This window comes from Salvia hispanica, chromosome 5 (genome assembly GCF_029641045.1).
Source record: "Salvia hispanica isolate PSC_SH4W2 chromosome 5, Shi_PSC_v1, whole genome shotgun sequence".
Lineage (NCBI taxonomy): Eukaryota > Viridiplantae > Streptophyta > Magnoliopsida > Lamiales > Lamiaceae > Salvia > Salvia hispanica.
The window spans coordinates 2,988,666-3,015,653 of NC_142696.1; the positions used below are offsets into that span (position 1 = coordinate 2,988,666).

The window sequence follows — 26,988 nt, forward strand, 5'->3', positions numbered from 1 at the left end:
TAATGGAGTTTGAGCAATATTTCACTCGCAAATTAGTTTGAGCAGACACTCAAAATAGCTAGGAATCAGCACAGTTGCAACGATTTTTCAAGAAATTAGACATATACAACACAGTGTGATGAAGGAAATTGGTGGACTGACCTTGTGAAAATACTACAGAAAGATCCGCTCTCCGAGCTACAGGTCGTCAGCTTCTTCGAATCAACGGATGTAATGAGGTACACCTGTGGATTAGAATCTGTCAGATTCATATATGAATCGAAAAATTAGAACAAAACGGCACCGAAAGCCGGCGCCCGAATATGAACGATGAGTAGCACAACAAAGTTCACCGTGGCTTAGAGAACTCACGCCAGTGCGTTTGCAGCCGAAATTTGTGAATTACTACTCCCAGCTCGTTGTTGAAAGTGAAATAGGGTTCGTCGACAGCACTCAATGGTTGGAGTGAATTCCACAGATCCCTAATTTCGTTGAACGAATTGTGTAAGAAGAGGAGATGCATTTTGAAAAGTGAAGGGCAAAAGTGGAATTTTAGCATCATTTCTTGGTGGTACTTTCGATGCAGATAGGAAATCTTCCAAGACCACAAAGAATTGAAATCTCATTTATTTAGTGTGAACAGTGCTAAATCATGGACTTTGGAGATTTAGCACAAACACACCGAACAGTCATAATTCATGAGATTTAACCCACTATCTGACCATTTTGAATAGGGTGAACGCGCCCTTACATTTTTGAGACTATACATCATAAATACTAAGCTTTGGTACTCTAATATCTTTCTTCCCAATACTAATAATTCTCTTTCCAACAGATATACCTTACCTACCCACTCCTAATTGTGCATTGCAAATCACATTCCATTTATATGTGATGCAATCTTTTGACATTGATATGTCGTATGGACTAGTTTTAGTTTAATATCAAAATTTAGAATTGGTAATTAGGAACCGGTCATGTCAATTTCATGTCATGACTGACTACAATTCACCTATTTCTGTTTTTGGGTACTAGGTGTAAATTACCAAACCATTAACCTTGTCTAATTTTGTAACTATAAATAAAGATTTTGATCAATATTAGCGGTAATATGGATAAGTATAACCAAAAAATCAATGTGGTATAATCGACTATAAATGATTTGTAAAATTAGTTTATAGTGGGAGTACTACTTGTTTTAAAAAAATTCGAATATTGCCTACTACTTTCTCCGTTCCTTAAAATATACAACATGTGGATCGGTACGAGTTTAGCATAATTGCTAAGTAAGAGAACTTGAAAGAAAAAATGACTGAAGTTCTTTTAGTGAAGAATGAGACCACGAGAATAAAGTTTTCTAAATGTCTATTATAAAAGGACTGATGGAATAGTATAAAAAAAAGTAAAATGAGATTATTTATCCTAAAAATTTATATCACATAAAAAATTGTATTTGAAACATGACCCATCCAATGACGGACCTATGAACAATTTCAACCAGTCTTATCCTCAGCTCACGAGAATCTAAAAACTCTATTAAATTCGATATTTCATGGTGCAATACTTTTGTGTTAATCCGCTGAAATTGTAATCATTCTCCATCGTCATCCATCATCAGACCATCATCAATTAAAAGCACAGCCAACTATCTCTTTGGAGATAACCTGTATTCAATCTCACCGGTTTTGTTTCCTAACCAAATGGAACTCTTTTTCTTCAATTACAAAAAAGAAAAAGTGAATGTATGAATAGAGAGAGCTCTTGAGTTTAGGGTTTAGGCTCTAAACTCAAAATAATTAAATCTTAAATAAATTGCACTGTATTTCCTCGAATTGAAAATTGACCACACAAATGAGATAAATTATTTTAATTTAAAAATTCCTCACTCTTTTCGGTCGTCTCGTGATTATCGGCTTCGAGCGACTGCGAAATTGATCAATTACAGGTGATTTCTTTACCACTCTTTTCATCTCAAAGTGTGAATCTTTCGATTCTTCAAGAATTAAATCGACTCTTCCGTTAAAATTTGGCCCTAATTGTTGTTTTGCTGGCGCGCCTTGCGTTTTATTAGTTTGAATTGAATAAATTTTATTTGCACATGTGTGATTTCGATGAGTTTGGGTTATAATTTACTCGTGGATTCAATGTGAATACCTGGATTGTAAACTGAATATGTATATTTAACTGGAAAATTGATGGAAATAAGCTAAAAGCTAATGAAATTAGACCTAAGTTAGAATTTTTGAGCATTGGTAGTTGGAAGAGCTCGAGCTTTATTCTAGATCGATGCATTGTCATCCTATTTCCTGTTTACAGCTAATTTTTCTCAGATGTTTGACTTAAAGAGCTTTATTCTTGCAACTACTGATAGAATTGCCTGCTGCTCGGTGCTACATCTACGCCTTGTTTGTCGTTAGGAACTCGTTGTTTACTTTCCCGGCAGTTTAATTGTCATGTAACGCACTGTCCGTGTGGATTCACTCGTCTTTGTTGTCATGTAAAGAATGCAGAAAGCATTGCGATTGGGGACCTGTTATTAGCACAACCAATTTGTGGCCTGTTTTTAACTCGTAGAATCGCCTTATTTGTTGTTTGGAACTTGTTTTTTATATGCCGGTGGTTTAATTGTCATGTAACGTATTGTCCGTGTCGATTCACTCGTCTTTGTTGACATGTAAAGAGTGATGGATATAGGAGACCTGTCAATTTGTGGCCTGTTTTTGCCTGGTTGATTTGCCTTATTTGTCGTTTGGAACTCGTTCTTTACTTGACCAGTAGTTTAATTCTCATCTGGTAACACACTGTCCTTGTAGATCGGAGACATGTTATTAGCACAACCAATCTGTGGCCTGTTTTTGCTAGGTTGAACTGATTTGAAATAGGTTAGAATTGATTCACTGTCGGCATGGCTGTCCTCTCTCCTCTCTCTCTCTATCTCTATCTCTATCTCGGGTTCTCTGGGCTAAGCGAGCATAAGAATTCTGTTAGTTTGTCTTTGTCTAAGTTTACCTCTTTATGGACTAATCCACACAGATTGTGTGGTCATGGTCTGTGTAATCTTGTACTGCCTTAGACACTGCTGAAAGGAAAGCAGTGATCATCACTAGCACTGTGAAATCGAGCAATATCATTAGGCTCGAGGTCAAAGGGATAAACACCGGGAGGGCACGAGATACACTATGAGAGATATCCATATGAGTTCAAAGTTTTATTGATTCTTGAGTGTCTGCCTAACATATCGTATAAGACCACTCTAACCTGGCATGATTTCTTTTTTTTTCGTTCTTTTTTTTTTCTGATGCCTGTTTCTTATTAGGGCCAATGGGAAATAAACCCGCAAAGCAAGAGATGAAGAAGGAAGAGCTGTTGCTGAAAATTGTCCCTCCTCTTGACCGTGCATACACTCGTTGGCTTGCTCGGGATCTTGAGAGGATCTATGGCTTCACTCCACGAAATCCACGTGCCATAAAGCCCCCTGACCACTATATTGAACACATGCGTTTGAACGGCTGGTTGGACCTGGACCTGAATGATCCTGACCTTGCACATCTGTTCAAGTGAACGAACCTCGCACGAGGAAATCTTCTCCATAATCTCAACTAGAGTTGGCAGATAAGTTCTGTAGAATGATAGCAAGATCTGTCAACTCTGTATACCTTATGCACTCTGGTTTAGATATCTGCATGTTTTCGATGTTTTTGCAATTTCATCAATTATTGAAATGTGATAAAAATCTTAAAGATCAAAACTTTAACTAGAGCAGAATGTTTATAGTTGTGGATTATCTTATTATGAAAGTTAAATTTCAAGAAAAAGACACTCCTTTGCTAAACCCATGTGGAGATTCGATCAAATAAGAAAGAAAGAAAGAAAGAAAGAATGAAAGAAAAGGCATATTCCAAAAACCAAATGAGTTTATTGATACCTTAAATCTTTTAGCTGGAAATTATTTTGTTTTATTATGTACTAGTATTAGATTATATTTTATGTGTTATTGTGGTTTGTTAGAGAATGAAAATTATACTATCAGAAACAAGAGGGTAAAAATTTATTTATGAACAATTGAACACCAAATATTCGTATATTATATGCGAAAAAGATAAGATAGTTATAAATATTGTGATAATTATATATGAATCAATTAATATTTTAATATTAAATGAAAGTCCAAAACATAGATTTACAAAAAAATTTGATAACTATAGTGAGTTGTCGTATCTAATCAAATCTAAGATAAACAATTTTTTTGCCTATATCTTTTGGATAAAATTTCTCAATTATATTAGATATAAGCAAATAGGGATTCGAATATGAGTATTATTACATACTAATTAAACAATAATAAAACTCGAGAAATTATTTTACAAGTACATCTTATCCAAACAAGACTCGACTCCCAATCCTTCTCCAATCGTAACTCTACTTTCTTACATCGTAGTAATAATATATCCGATTATATATATCATCACCTAAATCATATTCTTACTACGGTAACATAAATTTTTTTATCTAACGTGGTACTAGACCTAGATCAGACTAGTTCTAGGTCAAGTGTCATGGAGAGCAGGGTGTTCAACTTGAGATATCAAATTTTCGAAGACGAAGATGCACAATCGCAACAATCAAAATACACGTCGCTGAGAGACCTCAAACTCGTAAGATCCAATATGTTGGTTAGAAACCGAAGTTCCGAAGACAAAGAAGTTGGAGAATCATTGAGAGATCACGAGATCGCATCATCGAACATGTTGAGGGGCACTAGGAAGTACGATCCGAGCACGGGAGACCCTCTATTGAGACGAGTGGCAATGTTGTATGCACGGACTGGGACTCCTCGTCCGGTGCGAAGATCCTGGAGCGCGTCTCTTTGTTCGAGGATGCCGAGACGGATGAAGGAGTTTATGTGGAGTTGTTTTGGGTTTAAGATTGATTGTCGTGATATAGATTGAGTATAGAAAGTAAGTAGGAATAGTTTATTTTGGTGTTTTTTCTGAAAGTAAGTAGGAATAGTTTATTTTGGTGTTTTTTGGTAGTGTTAGGATAAAATTTGAAGTCTAGATAAAAACAACTGTAGATAAAATTGCATGATTTTGGTATAACCAAAAGAAGCAATAATTTTTTATGACAATTTCGACTTCTGTTTTGATTATCTTTGAAAGCTTGTCTGTTTTTATTTGTTTTTTCTTTCCATAACCAGGAAATTAGATGAATACTCGTCTGTCAACCTAGTGCTATTTAATTAGAATTCATATGTTGATTTATTTACAAATACTTAACATTGTTTGATTCGCCATAGTATTTTTTGTCATATTAGACAAATTTTCATAAATACAAAAAGTTGTTGAAATTATGGTTAAAATTTGACCAAACTTCATACTGTCTTCGTCCCAAGATAAGTGAGCACAAACTTTTTGGCACGGGATTTAAGGAAATTGGGTTTTGTTAGTAAAGTGGAAAGTGAATAAAATAAGAGAGTTAATAAAATAGAGAAAAAAAGTAAGAGAGGGAATACCAAAAAAGGAAATGACTCACTTATCTTGGAACGTCCCAAAAAGGAACGTGAGTCGCTTATCTAAGACGGAGGGAGTATTTTTTATTTTTTTTTTGATATTTTGAATTTTGCCCTTTTATATTTTCTAAAATGTAATAATTTGTTTTAATGGAATCTGAGAATATTGAAATATACAGACGATTAGCAACCCCAGGTTTAAAAAAAAATTAAGTTGGTATTTTGTTTCATTAATTAAAAATCACTTCTTAATAGTTTTTACATAAGATTAATGTTTAGAGCCTCCATCTCTCTCTCTATATATAGTCTATGTTATTCTATATCCTTCGAACAAGCAAGCACAATACTTGTTATCATGGCCCATAATTATGTAACACAATGACAAAGAAATTTCTTAAATCTAAAAAAAAAACCACCAACTCTACTCCTTCCATAATCCTTCAGCACTGAAACTTTGATCACTGCAATACTCACGTTAAAACTCCTAAGTACATTAGTGTTTGTTATTGTCACATGTAACAATCGAACTAACTTCCATGTTCATTACTCTTAGGGTCCGTTTTGTAGTGGGGTTAGGATTTCGCTGGGTTGGATTCAAAATGAGATTATGGAAGCATATTAGCCTAGATACTATATAATCATGTCCCATGTTTTGTAACATTGATAAATTAAATAATTATCATATCCATGGTTTGGTAGCAAACCCGTCACTTTATATTGTACTTTCTTTTGTCAATTTTGCCCCCAAAAATTTGTTGTTAAACCTCTTTTGCCCATTTTAGAAATCCTACTTCTTAATTTAGCCAAATTTCCTCCCGCCATTCTCTGCTATTTCAAGCGCGCATTCCTGAAAAGAGCTTGAGTCAGGCTGCACAATTTTTACCGTAATTTTTGCAAAGAGCTTGAGTTTTACAGGAACAATTTTTGCAAAAAGCTTGAGTTTTTGCAAAGAGGTTGAGTTTTACAAATACAATTTCTGCAAAAAGTTTGAGTTTTTGCTGCAAAAACACAACTAAATACTAGGTGAACAATTTAGCAAAGTAATTAGTACGCAAAATTACACACAACTGGGAGCCCTAATTCGGTTCTACATTTCCTTTCGTTCTCCCCCACCTCGAAAAATCACCCAAAATCGACATTGAAATTAATCAATCTACAAATTGGGTTATTACCTTGGGTAATCTTCGATTGAAGATCCCTGCTGTTCCACAAACTCCTTCGCCTTATGCTCTCGTAGATAATTCGCTTCTCAGGTGTCGATTTGATTTTTTGGGCGATTCCGAGGATGGTAGAGGAAATTGGGATGAGTGAGAAGGCGCATATTACGAAGCAGGAGTATAAACCCTGAAATTTGTCATGGACAGAAACTTCCTATTTTCCTATACGAACAGTGAAATTAGGCGGTTGAATCCTGGGTCGTTCGGACTATGTGTAAAAGCAACCAAACAGCTGGAAATAATATGATAAACTATCCAATCAAGCCGTGTCCCCTCTACAAAACGGGCCCTTATCAATTTAAGTTAGGGATAGTTCGGTGTTTGCTAAATGGGCAGAATTGGTGTGAATACAAGTGAATAATGATGGTTCGGTGTTCCGCACTTTTTTATGCATGGCCTTCGATATAACCGAGGTCCCGAACTGTTGGCCACGACTTTCGGCATATATAATTATGGCCTCCTACTTGATATTTGAAAACTACCCCGCTACAGTGCATCGATAATTGTGTAGTCGGTGAAATTTGACATCTTGGTGTTGGCACGGCTTATAGGATTGAGTAGTCGGTGAAATTTGTGTGAAATGACAGGGACAATATTGATCAATCACGCCTATAATAGTAGTCAACCCACCCATCACATCAAATTCTACCACTCATTTTTTTACACCAATCGATACAATTAACTTTTGTGTGGGTCATCAACATTTAAATATGACCACATTTATTCTTCTAAGTGGAAATATGGAGGACCAAACAAGCCCTAAATTTAAATAGCAAGCGCGACCGACATGTTTTCATAAAAATTAATAAATTGATAATGATTAAATATCAACAAATTACACCTTCAACCTAATTAAATCAGGAATTAATTATTCCTCCTAATCACTACTCAATACACTTCTAATCCATAGAGCACCCCAGCATACTTCTCATGCCCCCTCTCCACAAAATACAAATCCCTCATCCTCTGAAACGCATGCCACGTCAGCAAGCTATCCGACCCGGCCTGGTGGCACTTCCCGACCACCCGGTCCACATCCAGCGCCCGGGCCACCCGGTCCAACCCGCCGTACAGGCTCTCACAAAACCGCATCAAGTACTTCACATCGTACACGTTGCACCCGAAGAAGGCCCTCAGCGCGGCCGCAAACTCCCCTAGCCGGGCCGGGAGCGGGCGCCCGCCCGTGAGGGCCTTCATCAGGTACCCGAAGTCGTACGCGCTGTGGAACGTGACCCAGCTGACCGCGTCGCTGCAGACCAGGCCGGACCCCATCAGCCGCTCCGCGAACCGGGCCGAGTCGATCCCCTCCGCCCGGTTCCGGTCGAAGTCGATCCCGTGGGCCCGGAGCAGCTCCACCGACTCCGGCGCGTGGGGGTCACGCGCCGCGTCGAAGTCGGAGAAGTTGAACTGCCAGATGAAGCGCTCCTCGCCGGCGCCGGGGAGCTCGCCGGCGGCGCCGGAGAGGGTGAGGCCGAGCTGGATGAGGCTGAGCGCGTCGACGTTGGACTTCAGCAGCCTGTAGTGGTCGGCCGGGGAGGGGCGGCGGTGGCCGGAATGTTGCGGCGGCTTGAAGATGACGCCGGGGAACTCGGTGTCCATGGAGATGAAGGGGAATTGGTCGATGAGGTCGGAGATGAGGTCGAATTCGGAGTCGAGGTTGTGGGCCCACACTTCTCGGATCTTTATAGGTTTGCCGCCGCCGTTTTTGAGGTTGTCGGAAACCATGTCGGAGATCGGAAAGTTCGTGAGTTTAATTTGGATAAGTTTGAATTGCTTGAGATGGGTGAGGAGTGAGAGTGATTAGCTGTTTATATATATTGTGAAGATTGAAGGAAGAGAAGAAGAAGGGAGGAAAGTGGGGGATGAATAATGAATGATTGATGGGATGCAACTAAGATTAAATTAAATAAAAAAAGAGTTTGTTACTAAAACATGTTTAAAAGGGTTGAATTGAACGCGTTTGGTTGTTTTTGACTGAAACAGATAAATTAGAAGCACTGAATTAGTGCGACATAATGTGTTAAAAAAGGGAGGAAGACCGTGTTCAATGACGGCTGTCAGAAGAGGAAGAGTCAAAGTCAAGCCGTTTTCTCGATTTACTATTGTTCGGTTTCATGAATTAAACAAGACTATGCTTGATTGGATATAATATCTCGGTATAATCTTGGCCTTATTTTCTGACAGTGTTAATATCATGAATTTCCCATCAATTCAATGTAGAGATAATTTTAATATGAGTAATTGAATACTTCTAAAAATCTAATAGAATGCAACGTTAAAAATTTTAAAAAGTTATTGATGTGTTGTGAATAATAATATAGAAAGTATGCAAATAATGTACGTAGCAAAATGGCAGACAATAGTTATGGAGAAGGTGTGGTACATATATTGGTCAAAATTGTGACTTTATCACATTAATTTCATGTTACTCCATCACAGAAATTGTTACTGCTGTAATGTACTGTAGTGCTATTGTGCTAATTAGGTTGTGTGATATTTTTGTTATGATATTACATAGTTTTCTCAACAAGTTAGTTTGGTAACAAAACGATCTAGCTGTAGTTACAAATAGTTTCAATATTGTATGAATATTTCAAATTCAGACAGTTAACTATTTGTTCATTATTGGCTGTAATGATTACTCATACAAAATTGATATAGAAAGAAGATTTGATTTTTTTGTCGAATTAATTAGGTCAGGTAGATCAACGAACCTGCAAATGATGATAAAAATAATAGTATGATGAGAAAACGTATAAATTTAAGAATGTGACCTTTCATTTAATTAGAAGGTATTGGTTCATTATTTCTCATGTTTCATAATTAAAATACTTGTCCATGTCTTTTACGTTTTAAAGTGCACTTTTGGTATATGTGTTTTGGAGTAATTGTTATCTATTTATACTAACTTTATGTTTTAAGTATAAATTAATTTTGGAAAATGGAACATTCTTGGATCTTGACTTCTACTCTAATGCTTCCTTTTGTTTTTTAGCTTATGGTTGTTGTGTGTGGTCTTTGATTACAAGACTTGTAAATATGATTAATGTGGCAAATTGTCAATCAAGTTGCACATGTTTGATAAAGTATATTATTGCTAGTTGCAGAAAAAGAAAAAAATTAAAATAGTGCTTTTAGGAACTTGGATAAAGAAGTTATTGTTATTTTCAAGATTGATTTTTTGGAATGGGAAAACTCTTGCTTATGAATCATCAATAAGCACGTATTGAATTAGTGGACGTGGGTTTATATTCGTAATTATTATTATTATTATTATTATTATTATTATTATTATTATTATTATTATTATTATTATTATTATTATTATTTTATTTTAGTCAACCACACCCACCATAGTTAGACTAAATAAAAGGTCAACTAGTGTTATTAATCATTATAATTTAAATTACACATATAATTCTCTAAAGTGAATTGTTGTATCAGTCAAGTCAGCTGACTATGTTGAAGTGGGTTTATAAATGTGTGATTAATACTACAATTATTTTCTAAAGCTCAATCATGATGAATTGTTATGATTTAATTTGACTTGACTCCTAACAAAATACTACTACTATTATTTAGCCATTATTTTAGACTACTCTGATAAAACAAATGCAACAATAAAGTGCAATTAAAGGGGTCCAATAATAGTTTTTTTAAAAATATAATTAGATGTTTTATTTATCTTTAATTTGATGTGGATTAATATACGGATTGCAACAAGGCCCATGGGCTTCGATCTCTAAATGGATCATCAAAACAACACGACTTCAAAAAGTGTTAACGATTTATCAAAGGGAAAAGATAGTCACGCTTTTCTCTTTCTTCCCCTCGTGTGATCGTGATTCGTGGACGTCTACCATAGGCGAATCTTCTCTCTCTTTCCATTACGACCTCTCCAGAAACGAGAAGACAGTTTGCCTGATTCATCGCAGCTCGATCCGAATCCGAAGATGAACGACTCCGATGTCTCCAAGCAGATCCAGCAGATGGTCCGATTCATCCGCCAGGAGGCGGAGGAGAAGGCCAACGAGATCTCCGTCTCCGCCGAAGAAGTACGGCGTGCGCATTCCGATTTAGGTTTTTTTTGCGAGGATTTTTGTTGAATTGATGGATCGTGCTTTTGTTGCAGGAATTCAATATAGAGAAGCTGCAATTGGTGGAGGCTGAGAAGAAGAAGATCAGGCAGGAGTACGAGCGCAAGGAAAAACAAGTTGAAGTGCGCAAAAAGATGTATGATTCGTAGTTTCGTTTTAACTTTTTCGCCGGCATTTGGTTGGTTTTTGCTGCGTGTTTGTTCGTAAACTGAAATTTATGCGGAATTTTAAGTTAATTTGATTTTCAGATGACTCTGATTTTAATGTGTTGCTCTCCGATTGTATTACGAGATCTTCATTGGAAATCTGCATCTTTTTAAAATGTTTTGATTGATGCTCATTGTCATTAGGAGATGATTTGAGGATACTGGTTTAATTCTGATTGAATTTTTTATATCTTGGCTGGTGTAGTGAGTACTCGATGCAACTGAATGCTTCTCGAATCAAGGTTCTCCAAGCTCAGGATGATTTGGTCAATTCCATGAAGGAAAACGCATCGAAGGAACTTCTGAGTGTTGGCAGTAGTCAGAATAACTATAAAAATCTCCTGAAGAATCTCATTGTTCAGGTTCGGGAAGCTGAATCTTGGTCTTGTATTATAACCTATCATTTGTGTCTTATAGTTCTGTATCTTCTGCATACATTAATTCTTTGTAAACTACATATATTTGTATCGAAAGGCTACTAGTTATTTGGCTGTCCACCCTAGAATTGATTTCTCGTTTAGTATTGTACCTTATGGAAGTAATTTTTCAAACCTTTGTACATGAAGCACCTTCACAACGGTATATACATCCATGGGGAGCATTACCAGTACAGAGATTATGATTCCACGGCCATTTGAACTTTCTGTCTTTTTTGTCAAACTCAGTTTTCATATTGCATAATGTATGTCAGTGTAAAATCATATTGAGATATTCTCCTTGTTTACTTCATATATTCTCTATCATTGAATCTCTTTAGCCATAAAAGTGTCATATAAAAGTTCACTACTATTGTTCAAAATTTATATTTATCCCCATTGCAGAGTTTGTTGAGGCTGAAAGAGCCATCTGTGTTGCTGCGCTGCCGTAAAGAAGACGTGCAATTGGTAGAGTCTGTCTTGGATTCAGCAAAGGAAGAATATGCAGAGAAAGCACAAGTTCATCAGCCTGAGATTGTTGTTGACAAAATCTATCTTCCACCAGCTCCTTCTAAGAAGAATGAGCACGATCGCTACTGGTAATATAACCTGCTAAATACTAGTTCCCTTTCATTCGTGGAATATAAAAAAAATGAGCTAATGTTAGAGTTGACTGAGCAGACAATTTTTTTTTTAACTGAACTGGAATTTTGACACTGCTGACAAGTGAAAACACCATGACAATTATTTTCAGTTCCGGAGGTGTGGTGCTGGCTTCTAGGGACGGGAAAATTGTTTTTGAGAACACTCTCGATGCCAGACTGGATGTTGTATTCCGCAAAAAGTTGCCAGAGGTACCTCCCAATCTAAGCTCTCTGTTTTTACTTTACTCTGTTTCTGCTCATTATGAAACCAACTATATGGAGCTGACAGATGTGAACTATGAATCATATTGCCTTTTCTTTTATTTATTCTGCAATGTTCTTATCGTTTTCTATTAATCCCATGTCAATTAGTTAAGAGGGAGATGCTAATACTGGTATCTAATTATCTTCAAGATCATTTCCTGGAATCAATATCAGAGTGCTTGTTTAAATAAAGGCCAACCCTGCTGCCGAATAATGTGCAGAAAACACATCTTATTTAAATCTAGATTTGAGTGTTTGAGAAAGAAGTGATTAGTATATGAATACCATAGAAAACAATGCAAACACAAAAAATTAAGAAAATCCCCTTTACTTGTTAGTCCTCCTGAATAAGCTTTTTCCAACTGTTAGGATACTCACTATGTTCTTGGCTTAATGCAATTTTTCTGATTGCAGATCCGCAAGAGTCTATTTGGTCAGATTTCCGCTTGATGGTTGAAAACGTGTGCATCTATGACACTAGATTGGCCATCGATCCAAGAGAATTCATCACCCAGTGGCTTGTTCGTGGCTGTATATGTTTCATTCTTCGTCACATTCTTGATTGCATCGCGAGGTGCACCTTATCCACATTCCGTGTGTACCTGTCCGTTCAGTGTTTTCCTTAAGTTTATGTACGCATAGAAGTCTAGCTCGACGCTGCTATTTATTTCTCGATTCTGTTATTTTTGTAAGCTGCTTGGACCTAGTTTTTGTTCCTGGTTTTAATAAACAGATGACATAGATCATCTTGAAAAAATTCCTACTATTGTAGTAAGTATTTGGGCACATGTATTTGGTACTACTACTAAGTTTGTGTTTATCAAACATTGTCTTACATTAGTGATCATGTTTTCTAAGTAATACTACTAATAAAGGAATCTTAAATTTATTTTGCATAATTACACTCATCATATCCAATTTTCAAATAGTGCACTGTAAAGGACAATGGTATTTATTAGTAGTAGTGGTAGTATTTATTTTAATGGAGTGAAAGTATCAATAGGTCATTAAATGTTGTAGATGAGTTGAACCTATAAGTAGAATTTTAGATCTTGATATATTTTCTTTTCTAAAATAGTACTCCTAGTAAAAGATTTGTGCTATATGGAGTATACGTGATATGTGTATAAATTTTGCATATACTGCGAATTTATTGTTCTTTATTAAATATTGCAAATAAATATCTTGGAATAACTGCGAAATGTATTGTTATTTATTAAATATTGAAAATATTGATGCTACGTTAATCTCCTCAGCTGATCAAATCTACTTTTTTTGGTCTTTAATTTGCTAATTATAATCTCCAACGGTTGATAAAAATTAAAAATATTGATTATAATTTAACCACTTCATTTAATAATTTATTTAATGGGATATAATGCTGGCTTCCAAGAAGCATGTGAGAACATCAACTGCACATAAATACTATTTATGCCTCAAAATTATAGCCTAAAATGTTCGTTGCAAGTTGCAACTACACCACCTCACATTCAACACTTCTTGAGGAATTGTTTCTTCAGATTTCCATTAAAAAAGCTACAAATCACTCAACCAAAAACATAGAAATTGAACCAAAAAACAAAAAAACAGGAAATTAAATCCATTCATGTAGCTAATATGCAGCTCACTTCTTGAACTCTCTGGCCTTCTCTTCATGCATGAAGTCAAGCAAAACAGTGCTCTTGCACTTGGGGCATTTCGGATCATCTTCGAGCAGCATCACGTACATCAAGCAGCGCGGGCACCCCACGAGCATCATGCTGCTGCTGCTCTCGGGGCTGCTCGAGCAGCGCGAGGCCCCAGCCGGGCTCGTCTCCCGGGAGACACACGAGCTTCGCGGGGAGACGTCCGCCGACGAGACCGACTCGCGGGGGGACCCCACCTGCCTACGGGGCGGGGACAGGTTGAGCTTGAGCTCGAGCTTCGGGCTTGAGTCCCTGTAGTTCATTCTTGCTACCAATGAAACAGGACAACAACTTGTACTAATAGAAGAGAGATTGAATTTGTGATGTGACTTACAAGGATGGTTTGAGGCTATATATAGAACAAGAAGAGAATCTTTGGAGAAACAAATTGGTGGGGTTTCTTTTATTACAATAATAACTAATCACCAACAGAAGTGGAGTGTAATAAAGAGGGATTAAAATCCTAAGGCTAAACAAGAAAATATTGTAGGTGAAAAGATCACAAGAAGTTTGCTGGCAGATTGAAAATTAGAGTAAATATTTGCAACCACAATGTGTGTAATAGGCTACATTAATTCAAGGCTGCAATTGTTGGTTAACACTTAACACATACTACTATTTAAAGAAGCAATTAAATTGGCATTAAAAAAGAGCTAACTGCCATCAGAAAATGCATATTACACCTACACTATGTTGTGTAGGTTACATGTACATAAATCTCTCTTAAGTACTACTATTAACCCTACCCGTCCCGTTTGATTAGGTCCGGTGCTCGACAACGAGCCTACCTATAACGCAGGCATAACGTAACAACCTCAAATAAATGCCTGTAGATGGAGCCCCCACTGGTGAGCAAAAACATCAGGTGTTGGGATGTCTTTCTCAGGCAATAAACGGTTTTTATTACACGTAGCGTACAATGCACACGTCCCCCCCCAAAATCTACACCCACACACACACATTTATAGTAAAGAAATGGACTTAAATATCTATGCAGAAGTTAGATGTGTGTGTTGGAAAAGCTACAATTTTCCAACTATTTTTATTCTGCAGCAGAAGTGAGTTGGTTATTTTTACAGCATTTACTTGGTCATTGATGAGCTTCATCAAAAATGGAGGGGTCTCACTTCAACTAACCTTATTTATGGCTCTAAATTACACCAATCTCTCTCTCTCTCTCTCAAGTGTCCAAGTTGGAAGAACTAACTAATATTCCATCCACAAACTGCAGGTTTTCTTTATGTTACACACAGAGTTTTAGGACCACAGTGTTTTTTCACATGAAACAGACATCAATGCTGAGATAAAAGCAGTAAAAATGGATGCTTTTTTCCTTGCAGATACCTCAACATGGCGTCTAACAGTGTCGGCCTGAGGCGCAACGACAGTCTCCAGCCGCGGTCATTACAAGCTGGACATATTAACAGTAGCACAAAGGAGGTCATTGGTGAGGACAGGACATGTCTGGAAATGACAAAATTCATCAAGATTTCAAGAAACACAGAGGTGAAAAGGGGACCAACCAATCAACCACCATATTTAAGGCCAGAAATTGGAAACTGAGACATGAGAAGCCATAAATTCTTTTCATCTACCAGAGATGGATAAAATTCACTCTCCCAAATCAAATCTTTGTCCTTAGATCTTTGTTTCATGGTTATGTTAGAATCAGCTTATACAAAAAAGGGCAAATGTTGTCTGCATCTAGAATTACATTCCAAATTAAGCAATTTTCAATCATGGATGCATCAAATAAGCATGTGTCAGAAAATGAATTTTGACAAAATTGTTGTATTACTAAGAACAAGAACTGTAAAAGATTGGTATTTAGCAATTTATGATGCAGAACATAGCAAGATTAGACAAAGTGAAAGTGATTAGTGTTGACATTTCCTGAGTGAAAAAAAGCAAACATTTGCTCTCTCATAAACAAAAGATCTCTGAAAATCCGAGGTGGGGTTTTGCTGATTCTTAAAAAAATTATATCTTGAATATTAAATACATACACGTGAACGGATTATCTATATTTATATATCTTCACTCATTGAGATATACATTAGATATGAAATACAGGGAGTGAGAAATAAAGAGAGAAATATTTATAGCAATATAAAATAATAGTAATAAAATTATTTGTAATAAATATAAAAAAAATGTTGAAATATTTTGTAACACGAATGAAACATTTAAAAGTAAACACCGAATGTTTAAATTGAAACACGAATGAAACTTTAATTTTTTTTAACAATAAGCCATAATGGTAAAACATTTTTGACATTTTTTTAGAGTAAAAGCCAAATGTGGTCCCTAACATATGGTCGTTTTATCAATTTGGTCCTTAACATTATATTTTTTATTATTTGGTCCCTTACAAATAAACTGGGACCCGAATCGGTCCTCACTTAACAGAACCGTCAAAAAATAGACGGTGATTGCAATTTGACTATATTAAATTACTGGTAATTAATTATATCTGATTATAATTCTTTTCCTATTAGCAAAATTGGAAAAAAGATAGTATCAGTTGCAAAATGAAATGAATAATTTGTAATTTAATAGGAATTAAGAATTATAATTAGGTATAATTAATTACCATTAGTAATTTAATATAGTCAAATTACAATCACCGTCTATTTTTTGACGGTTCTGTTAACTGAGGACCGATTTGGGTCCGAATTTATTTGTGAGGGACCAAATAATCAAAATGATCATGTTAAGGACCAAATTGATAAAACGGTCATATGTTAGGGACCACATTTGGCCTTTGTATGCATAGTATAACTATTTTTAAAGAACGATTGAGCGAAGAAGTAGCGGGTCTACTCGCCAAACTCAGTTCATTAGTGTTAAGGGTATGATTATTGTATATTCTACCAATATCCATTATTAATAAAATTTAAAAAACAATTAAAATATTATTAATAGAAATTGATGTCCAATTTATTACTATTAGTAACTTCGAAAGTTAAAGATGAAGATTTATAAAGAAAAAGAAAAGAGAAAAAAGTACTGGCTCTTTATATTCTTTTGTATGTACATATGGTCCTTACTTATCCAAAATAAAATCATCATTACAATTTATCATTAAATTTGTCTCTCATATGGACCTATGTCCTTGATCCAAAATTTAAAATCAAACATGGCCAGATCAGCAGTCAAAATGAGACTTGTACTAGTAGTACATTACAAATTTCAAAATTATGAAAAATAGTAAAATACTATAGTACTTAGTATATGAATTTGAAGCTTTTGGATCTTGTAAAATATGAGAACCATCTTAAGAATACAAAAACATTCCCATCTTAAGAATACAAAAACATTCTTACTTGCTTGAGTTGACACTATCCTAAAAAACTTTGAAATATTGACTCATTTTGCTTTTTATAAATAGATTACTTTCGACTACACAAATGTGTATTTTGACATAGTTTTAAAATGCATCCTTATTATTGTTAAATGCTATAGATTGTTGTTATTAATATGTAGTATAAGACAAAAAAAAAAAAATTTAAATCTCAAATTCTTCAAAATAATGATAGTATTCAATTTTTATTCCATTCATACGTAGCCTATAGTACTACATTCTGATGAATCCCATAATTAAAACATGGCTATGACTATGACAGTGTCCTACTCAAGTTCTTGCAAAGAAAATTCAAATATCCTATGATTAAAAAAAATAGTAAAAATAGATAAAATCATCTGGTGCTTATGTGTAGGAGTCTATGTAGTTATATACTTACAGAACTATAGAATTAAAGAGGTACTGTAGTATAAGTAATTAGGCTTTACAGAAAATTATTTTAAAAAATAAAAGTATGACTAAAGAAGAATGGTGGGAATATCATCACCACAGATGGATGAGCAACAACACAATTCAGGCTTGCAGCAGCTGATCTTCCATGAAATTTGCTGTCTCTGAAGCTAAAAACATCGTTATCTACGAGCTGAAAGCCCTGCTAGAAGTTGCATTATTGCCACGACACTGTCTCAGCTGCTCCTTAAGACTACGAACGAGATCATTCAGACTTTGGATGTTCTTCTCTTGGGACAGAATAATCTGCACAAGTCGATGAATACAGCTCAAATATACACGTTAGTGCCTACATTTCATAGTTCGATGATACCTCACTAAGTCATACAGTAAAAGAACTGCAAAACCAAGCTTTGAACATGCAACCCGACTACAAGGTGGCCAACAGAACATAAACATCAGCATAAGTAGCTATCTCGAAAACTACTCTTTGAAAGTCAGTTCTTGAATTCTATGATACCATTGGGTTTCTTTTCACATCAGAAGTCACAAATTCGTGCCAAATCTTACTAATATTCCATTTTCAAATCTTCAGCAACAAATCACAGCGTGTACTATTAAAGCTCGTTTACAGCAACAGAACACAAAAACATCAGCACGAGTAAAAAATGAGGACAATATGCATCGATAGGCACATCTCCAGTCAAGCTACCAAGAAGATTTCTTCTTGGAGCAATGAACAATCTATAATTCTACATTGAACAATGTCTCAAAAACATTCCAATAGAAAGTGGTCGATGTATTTTAACATGTAAGACAACAAGCGCTACGTATGAATGGATCTCCCATCAGAACAAGGATATCAACATGATTGGTTAGGATGGTTGTTAGCAAAAGACGACGATTACCTTCTCTTTGATATTTTCTTCTCGTTGCTGTATCCTCTGCTGCTTCTGAGATTCCCTCGGGGTTGCAATTGCATCGACATCACTCACTAGCTGTTGCCTCCACTCGAATTGAGACGTGACAATCAATATAATCAACACGCAAACAAGCAGCACTGGCCTCGACATATTTCCTATCTAGCAAAAAACATGAAAAAACACCCATCAACAATCAAAACGGCTACAAGCTAACAAAAATTCAATCTTTGAATATCGAAATGTATATAAACATAGCTTCAATATTCAAAACAAATATCATCCAACTTATTTAATTAGCACATTTCCTGTCACTCCCCAATTGCCTAAACAGAGCCTCAAAATAGCTAATTATAACACTTTTATCCCTAATTCACCACTTAACCAACTAAATTGAGCATCAAATAACCTAAAACCATCAGCAAATCATAAATCCCCAATTCTGCAAAATCCTCCAACTTAAATAAAAACCTAAAATGTGCAAAATCAACCAGAAATTAACACCATGGTTGGAAATAGAATACTTCCATACTGAAGAAAAATGCATCAAAATGCGTGTATCGAAATCATAGAAGCAAAGAACTTACAGATCAGGGCTCAATTTTGACATAAATAGCATCCAAGTAAGAGCTCGAATCGGAGAATCACAAAGCTCGCTTCAAGAAAATTGAGCTGCACCCCAATTTGTGGCTCTAGGGCTTTGTGGTGAGAAAACTCAAAAGGGAAGCAAGTGATCAAGAATACTACTGATTACTGAAGTGTGATCACGATATTAACAGTAATGGAAGAAGATTTAGAGAGAGAGATGACTGATCTGTCTCTCCACCAATAATTGTTAATTACCCCTTTTACGTTTATGGTTGAATTTCGTGTTAGATTTTGAATTGGGAAAATTTATCGACTAATTTATGGAATAAATAAAATTTTGTCTATATTTGAAAATTTAGGGACATTTAATTTCATTACCAAAGAAATTCCAAGTCTGCCCAATTTATTGAATAAATAAAATTTTGTCTATATATGAAAATTTAAAGACATTTAAATCCATTTCAGTGTAATTAGGACAAACTTTAGGATGCATTTGTAATTAATTGTCTCTAAATATTATTTTTGGGAGTAAAGGTCAAATGTGGTCCCTAACATATGACCGTTTTATCAACTTGATCCTTAACATTATCTTTTTAATTATTTGGTCCCTCATAAATAAACTCGGACCCGAATCGGTCCTCACTTAACAGACCCGTCAAAAAATAGACGATGACCGCAATTTGACTATATTAAATTACTAATGGTAATTAATTATACCTAATTATAATTTTTAATTCCTATTAAATTACAAATTATTCATTTCATTTTGCAACTGATACTATCTTTTTTCCAATTTTGTTAATAGAAAAAGAATTATAATTAGATATAATTAATTATCATTAGTAATTTAATATAGTCAAATTGCGGTCATCGTCTATTTTTTAACGGTTCTGTTAAGTGAGGACCGATTAGGGTCCGAGTTTATTTGTGAGGTACCAAATAATAAAAAAGACAATATTAATGACCAAATTAATAAAACGACCATATGTTAGAGACCACATTTGGCTTTTACTCTATTTTTTATTATAATTTTGTCATCGTTGACCATGATTTGACCATGATGTTGAGCGATTACGATCATGAGTTAATAAATAAAATACGAGACTGGCGAAGAGTAAATAATACAAAGAATATGGAATAGATGAGAAGTGTAAAGCAAACTAATCGAGCAATAAACCAATACTATTCATTAACATAAAACTATACAATTCACCCCATCATACTGATACAAACTACACACATCATATATGATCTCACTTTTTTACATTTCAAAACTTGGATCACAAATTCTTCAACAACTTTATAAACATTCAGGCAAAGACAGCCACACGAGTAGATACCAAGCGAATACGATCATCACCACGTACCATTACGATCCGTGGATGTAGTCTCGCCCGAGGAGCAATACCAACAGAGAGATTAACATAACAAACACGAAAAACACGAAGGGAAGCGATATCCTTCTAGTACGCGATGATCTGTCGCCTAGGCTTGGATCTTCGCGGGTTTGCGTTGCAAGCTCGTATATCCCGAAATGCGTTGTCCCGTGAGATCCCATTCTATGCCGCCTGAGCCTGAGGCGCCGGTTCGCTGTCCCTTGCGAAGGGAGGACAGACAGGGCATCTTGAGCCGTCTTGAACGAAGATTCATCGAGCTTGATTATGTCGTCTTTCATTATGTCCACGTAGCAATCGTCTACCTACAAGAGATCATGAAATTTGCAAACTTCATGGATGGAAGGAAGGATGGATGATACATTGATACAAACCACTCTGAGGCTACTTACGGGGTGAGAGGATTCGTTCGTTACTTTCTCTTCCGACTCAGAGCCCGTGTCGAGCTGCTCCACCGAGTGAGAGTTGAGGCTGCTGCTACAATCCTTGGAACAACTACCTGCGGTCTTGGCCCCATCAACGAGGGGGGATTGATCGACACCAGATAAAGATGGTGCACTATTATCGACCGCTGTGGACCCCCCTTCATCGCTCCCTTGATTTTCGTTTAAATGGAACTCCTTATTCCTCCGGAGGCGACACACTACCATAGCATCCTATGCCCAACATAAACTCATACGATTTACAACTCTCTCAGTTTCAGACAAACGAGAGGGAGAACGAAACTACTCACCTCGGATTTCTCACTTGTGGTGTACTCGTGCATTATCCACTCTGTCCTCTGCCCTTTTGGCGCTCGGCCCGTGTGGAACACGAGAGTCCTCTTCGTGCCAATCTGAGTCGAACCAGACTTGACGCTGCGCTCCTTCCCTGTCGCCTTCCAGTAACCGGACACGGTCGCCCTTTTACTTTGAGAGCCATTCGGATACTTCCTCCCGCGAGGCGAGAAGAAGAACCATTCGTTGTCCGACTGTATCACCGATTGAGCTGCTTTCATTTCAATCAGACAACTCCAATCAAATCCTCAATCCCACCACAAATGCTACTCATATAAACATACATTCCTAATTCATACTCCACATTCACTTTCACATTACATAAATGTAGATACATTAATATGTCACATATACTTCATATAGTCCACCAAAATACCCTCAAACAAATACTACTACATGTCTATATCATCATTTTTATGTCATTTCATCAATCTATATAGCATAAACACATTCTAAATACCAAAAATATAACCATCTTTATGCACAAATCTAATTTGATCAACCATACTCAGCTTAGTCACAAAATGAATTCTTACTCATATTTCCACCAATGCTAGATACTACTCCCTCTGTCCCATAAGAATATGCATTCTTTCCTTTTTAATCCGTCTCACATGAATATGCACTTTCTAATTTTGGAACTACTTTTTCTCTGATGAGGTGGGACCCATTCTCCATTAACAATATTTTATTTACTTTTTCTCTTTATCTCCCTCTTACTTTACCAATTTTGTATTAAAACTCGTGCCGAACCTAAAGTGCATATTCTTTGGGGACGGAGGGAGTACGTGTCTAAACGTGCATTAATGAAACAAAATTCGAAAATTCCCGTGATGCGACATTAGTTGCACAACCTATTAGATCAATTGTTACTTATAGTTTATAAGGCACGATGCTAGCCAGTTCCATTCTAAAATCAATTGGTACTAACAATTTCAAGGCACTACTAATTCCATTCCAAAATCAATTGGCGACAGAAAATGCAACTTACTAGTACATAAATTAATGTCATACTCCACAATTCAAAAGTTGAATGACAACGAGACAACTCACACGTGTATATCTAAACACGAAGAAATTGAAATGAAGGTAACCTGGTAAATCCCAAGGTTCATGTCTGCATATATCGACTTCGGGAATGACGTCGACGCCATCGGGGGAGCCTTGGAGCTTCTTCTTCAGATAATACTGAATCAACTCCTCGTCGGTCGGCGAGAATCGGAAACCGGGAAACATCGACGAAGCCTCCGCTATCGAGATTTCCATCGGAATGTTGCTCGCCGATGATCTCTCCTCCTTGATTTCACACTCGTTTTCTATCATTATTATTATAATTATTAAATCCGAATCAAATCGAGTAGAATTTTGGATTGGGAGAAGTTGAGAGGAAGGGGATTGGAATATGCCTGGATTGATTGGGTGAAGAAATGAATGAATTCGATGCTGAAGTGATGCACACAAACAAGTTTCTTTCTTTCATTTTTCTTGTGCTCTGCGTTTGTTGCAGAGCGAAGAGAGAGTGAGCGTGAAGATCACGTGAGGAGTGGGGAGATACCACGTGGGCGCTTCGCATGCGATTTCGATCGCCACGTCGGATGACACGTGTCAGGGGTTTACGCATATCTATGCGCCGAAATTCTTGAATTCCTCACGTTCTACTCGAATATTGTGATTTGTGAATTGGGAAATTTAGTTTTTTAAATTGGCATGTTTTTGCTATTTTCGTTTAATAACGAGGGATATAAAAAAACACGCTTTTTTATAAAAATTAAACATGATTTTATTTATTTTCACTTAATTAAATTGTAGGAGTAACATTATCTAATTCAATAATTTTTTAAATAAGTTTTGCAAAATGTAAAAGAAAAAAACTTATGAACTCTTATGGTCCAAGAAAATCATGGCAAAGGGTTTATTATATATCTAAATTTTGAATTTGAGATATTAAAAACATGGCTTTTTACTATCTTTTTTTAATGTTGTGCAATTATTCACACAAGATAAAATACCAAAATAATCCACTGTTTTGAAAACAAATTTTGGAATTAGTTGATTTGGATCTGTCCTTTGATTGGCATTACTCACTGGATGTCACGACACAATTATAATTTCACGATCAGATAAAACTTTAAACAAAGAATAACTGAAATAGAATAATTATTTTTTTCATTGAAAATACTACTACTAATAATATAAAAATATAAAATGGTTTTCTTATTTGAGTTGAGGTTGCTAATCTAGAGTCGTTTATGCTTTGGGCTTTTTCACTGTCGAATCGCAAAGTAAAGTGGGCCAAGACCGACCCGGCCCAAACCAAATAAGTCTCATTAAATTTGTACCACCAATATCCAATTCCAATCCTTTGTTCTTTACCATTTATATTTATAATTAATTTATTCATGATCCACCCATTTCTAGAAAAATCTCGACTCAAAAAAAGAGAAAAAAATTAATAAATCAATAATCGAAATTTTCTTACAGAGTCACCTCCATTCAACTTTCACTCACATGAGCTCAGTGTCCACGTCATCATCGATTGCTCCGAACAGTGAAATCGTGAACAGTAATCCAACTGTAGAGGAAGCCACAGCAGTAGCTGAGAAGCTCAGAGACATGGCTCTAGTTCCCAATCCCGCCGTCACCGAGCCCCCTTTGTTTGCCGAGGTGGACATGGGAGCCGACGCCTCCGCCCCCACCGTCCGCGCCACCGTCGTTCAGGCCGCCACCGTCTTCTACGACACCCCCGCCACCCTTGGTTTGCTCCCGATTTGTCTCTTGATTGCTTGCATTCGTCTTCGAATTTGGTGATTGGATTCGAATTCTTGCCAAAGATTCAATTTTTTTTACCAAAGATTCAATTTTTTAGAGAAGAAATGAATTATACTGGATTTTGGCTCTATGGATTGTGTTTCTAGATTGTTCTGGAATTAATGTTGAATGGTGAAAGTGGGAGTTACTTTCTTGGTTATGATTGCTTGCATTCGTCTTCGAGTTTGGTTATTGGAATCGGATTCTTGCCAAAAGATTACATTTTTTTTTGCCAAAGATTCAATTTTTTAGAGAAGAAATGAACTATACTGGATTTTGGCTCTATGAATTGTGTTTCTAGATTGTTCTGGAATTAATGTTGAATGTGAAAGTGGGAGTTGGGTTCTTGATTTTGATTGATCAGTGTTGAATTAAGGGAACATGTGATTTCATATTTTCAAGGGTTTTCTTGTAAATTTGCATCGTTATGATTAAAAGGTGAAATATTTGATTTGCAAACATTTGCATTATGCTACTTTGGGTGTAGATGAAATCTTGATGGGGGAAAGGTTATTACATGAATAAGAATGTGAAGCAATTGCTATGGTTTTATGCACTAATTTTGGTTGTTCTAATATGGTTTGGTGTTTACTATGATAGATGTCACTTTTTGAGGCCATTGTGTGCTTCTTTCTTTATCTAACTCTGTCAAAAGAATTAAGAATTTGTTCGAAAACTGCTTTGTGAGTGACCGTTGTTGTTCCTCCAGATAAGGCTGAAAGGCTGCTGGCCGAGGCAGCCTCGTATGGCTCTCAGCTAGTTGTGTTTCCTGAAGCATTCATCGGTGGCTATCCACGTGGATCAACTTTTGGTGTTTCGATTGGCAACCGTACAGCCAAGGGCAAGGAGGAGTTTCGCAAGTATCACGCTGCTGCTATCGATGTTCCTGGTGAGTAAGACATTACAGAGAATGTTTTGAGCTTTCGTATGTTATCCCGTATGATATGCTCGTTCTGTTTCAGGTCCTGAAGTCGAGCGTTTGGCTGCGATGGCTGCGAAATATAAGGTTCATTTGGTGATGGGGGTTATCGAGAGAGATGGATACACCTTATACTGCACTGTTCTTTTTTTCGACCCTCAAGGCCATTTCCTCGGAAAGCATAGGAAGGTCATGCCTACTGCTCTCGAGCGCATAATCTGGGGTTTTGGGGATGGCTCGACCATCCCTGTCTTCGACACACCTGTTGGGAAAATCGGGGCTGCAATTTGTTGGGAAAACAGAATGCCACTTTTAAGGACAGCTATGTATGCTAAAGGTTGTTTTTTCACTCTAATTTCTTATGATGTATGCCAATCCTACGTGTTGTTCGTTTCTAATACTTTTGCTCTGTGTTTGCAGGTGTTGAAATATATTGTGCTCCTACGGCTGATTCAAGAGACGTATGGCAAGCTTCGATGACCCACATTGCCCTCGAAGGAGGGTGCTTCGTGCTCTCTGCCAACCAGTTCTGCAGAAGAAAGGATTATCCGCCTCCGCCCGATTATGTTTTCTCCGGTACAGAGGAAGATCTCATTCCGGAATCTGTTGTCTGTGCTGGCGGAAGTGTCATAATCTCTCCTTCGGGCGCTGTGCTGGCAGGGCCGAACTATGATGGGGAAGCACTCATATCCGCGGATTTAGGTACATTGCTTCCCTTTCTTCGTAGTTAGTCGTGAAGGGTCGTATCAATGGCATTCCGTGTTCGTCTCATGTGTTATCAAGTTGTAAATAGTCCTTTCACCATTCTTGCAGCCCAAACGTCTTCATTTCACTTTTACTATAAATGGTAGTAACTAAAAAAAGTGGGACTCACAATTTTTTAACTTTCAACTCACATTTTTAAAAAACCCATGGCAGTAAAAAAAAAAGCATGACTCCTATTCGTGGACGAAGGGAGTACATAACTGTCAAACTATATTTTCATCATTCTTGCAGCAAAAATGTTTGACATGAAAGTTTTATCTTAACTCTTATATCCGTTAAATGTTCCTCAACGTACGTATAATTTGGCCACTGCTCGTCCCCCTTCGTTTCCATGTTCATATTGTTTTCTCCGGTTGTTGAGGTTCGATATGGTTGTAATGCCAATATGGATTGTTGCTAGCTTTGTCATTACTTTGTTATATTGTGATGGCTGTCTTATTCCATAATTCACAGATCTTGGTGAGGTGGCCCGGGCAAAGTTCGACTTTGATGTGGTCGGGCACTACGCCCGCCCTGAAATCCTCAGCCTGGTCGTGAAGGACCACCCCATGGCCCCCGTCTCCTTCGCCTCAGCATCCGAAAACCCCCACAGGCGACCCGACCTTCCCTAGTACTCGTCCCCATCACTGAGGCGTCCGCAGGTTCATTCACCAACGCCTTCTAGGTCGAGTCAATGGTCACTCTCCCAAATAATTCTCTCCATTATTGTATATTTCCATAGATTTGGCCAACATTCTTGTCTCAATTCTTACAATGTAGACTCTCTCACACATTGAATGGGGTTCAAAGAACCTAGTTGGCATGCCAGAGTGTAATGTTGGTTTATGTTTGGAGATATCTAAATATGTAGGAATGAGTTTAAGAGCAATGAATGATGGAGAATTTGTGAATAATGAATTTTGTTGTTTTAGGGCTCCAAGCATAACATATCTATGAAAGGAGTTGATAATTAAGAGGCTGTCTTATCATATTGTCAATTATGTCAAAAGAGGAATTAGGAAAGTGAAAGGAATCAAGTAGTAAGTACAAATGAGGAATTATTTGAAA

The 26,988-nt window shown here is 36.7% G+C and overlaps 6 protein-coding genes and 1 pseudogene across 8 annotated transcripts; 3 read left to right on the plus strand and 4 right to left on the minus strand.

Moving 5' to 3' along the window:
• The first annotated feature begins 1,678 nt into the window (after nucleotides 1-1,678).
• Nucleotides 1,679-3,683, plus strand: LOC125186588 (aspartyl/glutamyl-tRNA (Asn/Gln) amidotransferase subunit B). Its single transcript, XM_048082981.2, has 2 exons — nucleotides 1,679-1,924; nucleotides 3,296-3,683. The coding sequence occupies exon 2, from the start codon at nucleotides 3,301-3,303 to the stop codon at nucleotides 3,538-3,540; it is 240 nt and encodes a 79-aa protein (XP_047938938.1). The 5' UTR covers nucleotides 1,679-1,924; nucleotides 3,296-3,300; the 3' UTR covers nucleotides 3,541-3,683.
• Nucleotides 3,684-7,495: 3,812 nt separating this feature from the next.
• LOC125186140 (putative CCR4-associated factor 1 homolog 11 pseudogene) lies at nucleotides 7,496-8,553 on the minus strand (annotated as a pseudogene).
• Nucleotides 8,554-10,536: 1,983 nt separating this feature from the next.
• On the plus strand, nucleotides 10,537-13,172 carry LOC125190697 (V-type proton ATPase subunit E-like). Its single transcript, XM_048088066.2, has 6 exons — nucleotides 10,537-10,760; nucleotides 10,838-10,938; nucleotides 11,214-11,370; nucleotides 11,830-12,023; nucleotides 12,179-12,278; nucleotides 12,747-13,172. The coding sequence occupies exons 1-6, from the start codon at nucleotides 10,659-10,661 to the stop codon at nucleotides 12,780-12,782; spliced, it is 690 nt and encodes a 229-aa protein (XP_047944023.1). The 5' UTR covers nucleotides 10,537-10,658; the 3' UTR covers nucleotides 12,783-13,172.
• Nucleotides 13,173-13,745: 573 nt separating this feature from the next.
• Nucleotides 13,746-14,390, minus strand: LOC125190874 (protein GL2-INTERACTING REPRESSOR 1). The gene has a single exon (XM_048088289.2). The coding sequence runs from the start codon at nucleotides 14,278-14,280 to the stop codon at nucleotides 13,957-13,959; it is 324 nt and encodes a 107-aa protein (XP_047944246.1). The 5' UTR covers nucleotides 14,281-14,390; the 3' UTR covers nucleotides 13,746-13,956.
• Nucleotides 14,391-17,687: 3,297 nt separating this feature from the next.
• On the minus strand, nucleotides 17,688-19,553 carry LOC125190858 (peptidyl-prolyl cis-trans isomerase G). 2 transcript variants are annotated; one of them, XM_048088266.2, is made up of 3 exons: nucleotides 19,279-19,553; nucleotides 18,680-18,849; nucleotides 17,688-18,077 (listed from the first exon to the last, which is right to left on the minus strand). In XM_048088266.2, the coding sequence occupies exons 2-3, from the start codon at nucleotides 18,842-18,844 to the stop codon at nucleotides 17,958-17,960; spliced, it is 285 nt and encodes a 94-aa protein (XP_047944223.1). In that variant the 5' UTR covers nucleotides 18,845-18,849; nucleotides 19,279-19,553; the 3' UTR covers nucleotides 17,688-17,957. The 2 variants fall into 2 exon arrangements, with proteins under 2 accessions (XP_047944223.1, XP_047944222.1); XM_048088265.2 differs by having other exon boundaries at nucleotides 18,680-18,853; nucleotides 19,279-19,552.
• Nucleotides 19,554-20,430: 877 nt separating this feature from the next.
• NAC089 (NAC domain containing protein 89) lies at nucleotides 20,431-22,947 on the minus strand. Of its 2 annotated transcripts, XM_089059729.1 has the most exons (5): nucleotides 22,856-22,943; nucleotides 22,544-22,765; nucleotides 21,407-21,660; nucleotides 21,066-21,329; nucleotides 20,431-20,978 (listed from the first exon to the last, which is right to left on the minus strand). In XM_089059729.1, exons 2-5 carry the CDS (start codon nucleotides 22,713-22,715, stop codon nucleotides 20,649-20,651), a joined length of 1,020 nt encoding a protein of 339 aa, XP_088915855.1. In that variant the 5' UTR covers nucleotides 22,716-22,765; nucleotides 22,856-22,943; the 3' UTR covers nucleotides 20,431-20,648. The 2 variants fall into 2 exon arrangements, with proteins under 2 accessions (XP_088915855.1, XP_047944220.1); XM_048088263.2 differs by having other exon boundaries at nucleotides 22,544-22,947.
• A 922-nt stretch (nucleotides 22,948-23,869) lies between these two features.
• Nucleotides 23,870-26,748, plus strand: NIT4 (nitrilase 4). The gene is made up of 5 exons (XM_048085048.2): nucleotides 23,870-24,204; nucleotides 24,967-25,146; nucleotides 25,220-25,513; nucleotides 25,597-25,878; nucleotides 26,395-26,748. Exons 1-5 carry the CDS (start codon nucleotides 23,958-23,960, stop codon nucleotides 26,550-26,552), a joined length of 1,161 nt encoding a protein of 386 aa, XP_047941005.1. The 5' UTR covers nucleotides 23,870-23,957; the 3' UTR covers nucleotides 26,553-26,748.
• Nucleotides 26,749-26,988: the final 240 nt, after the last annotated feature.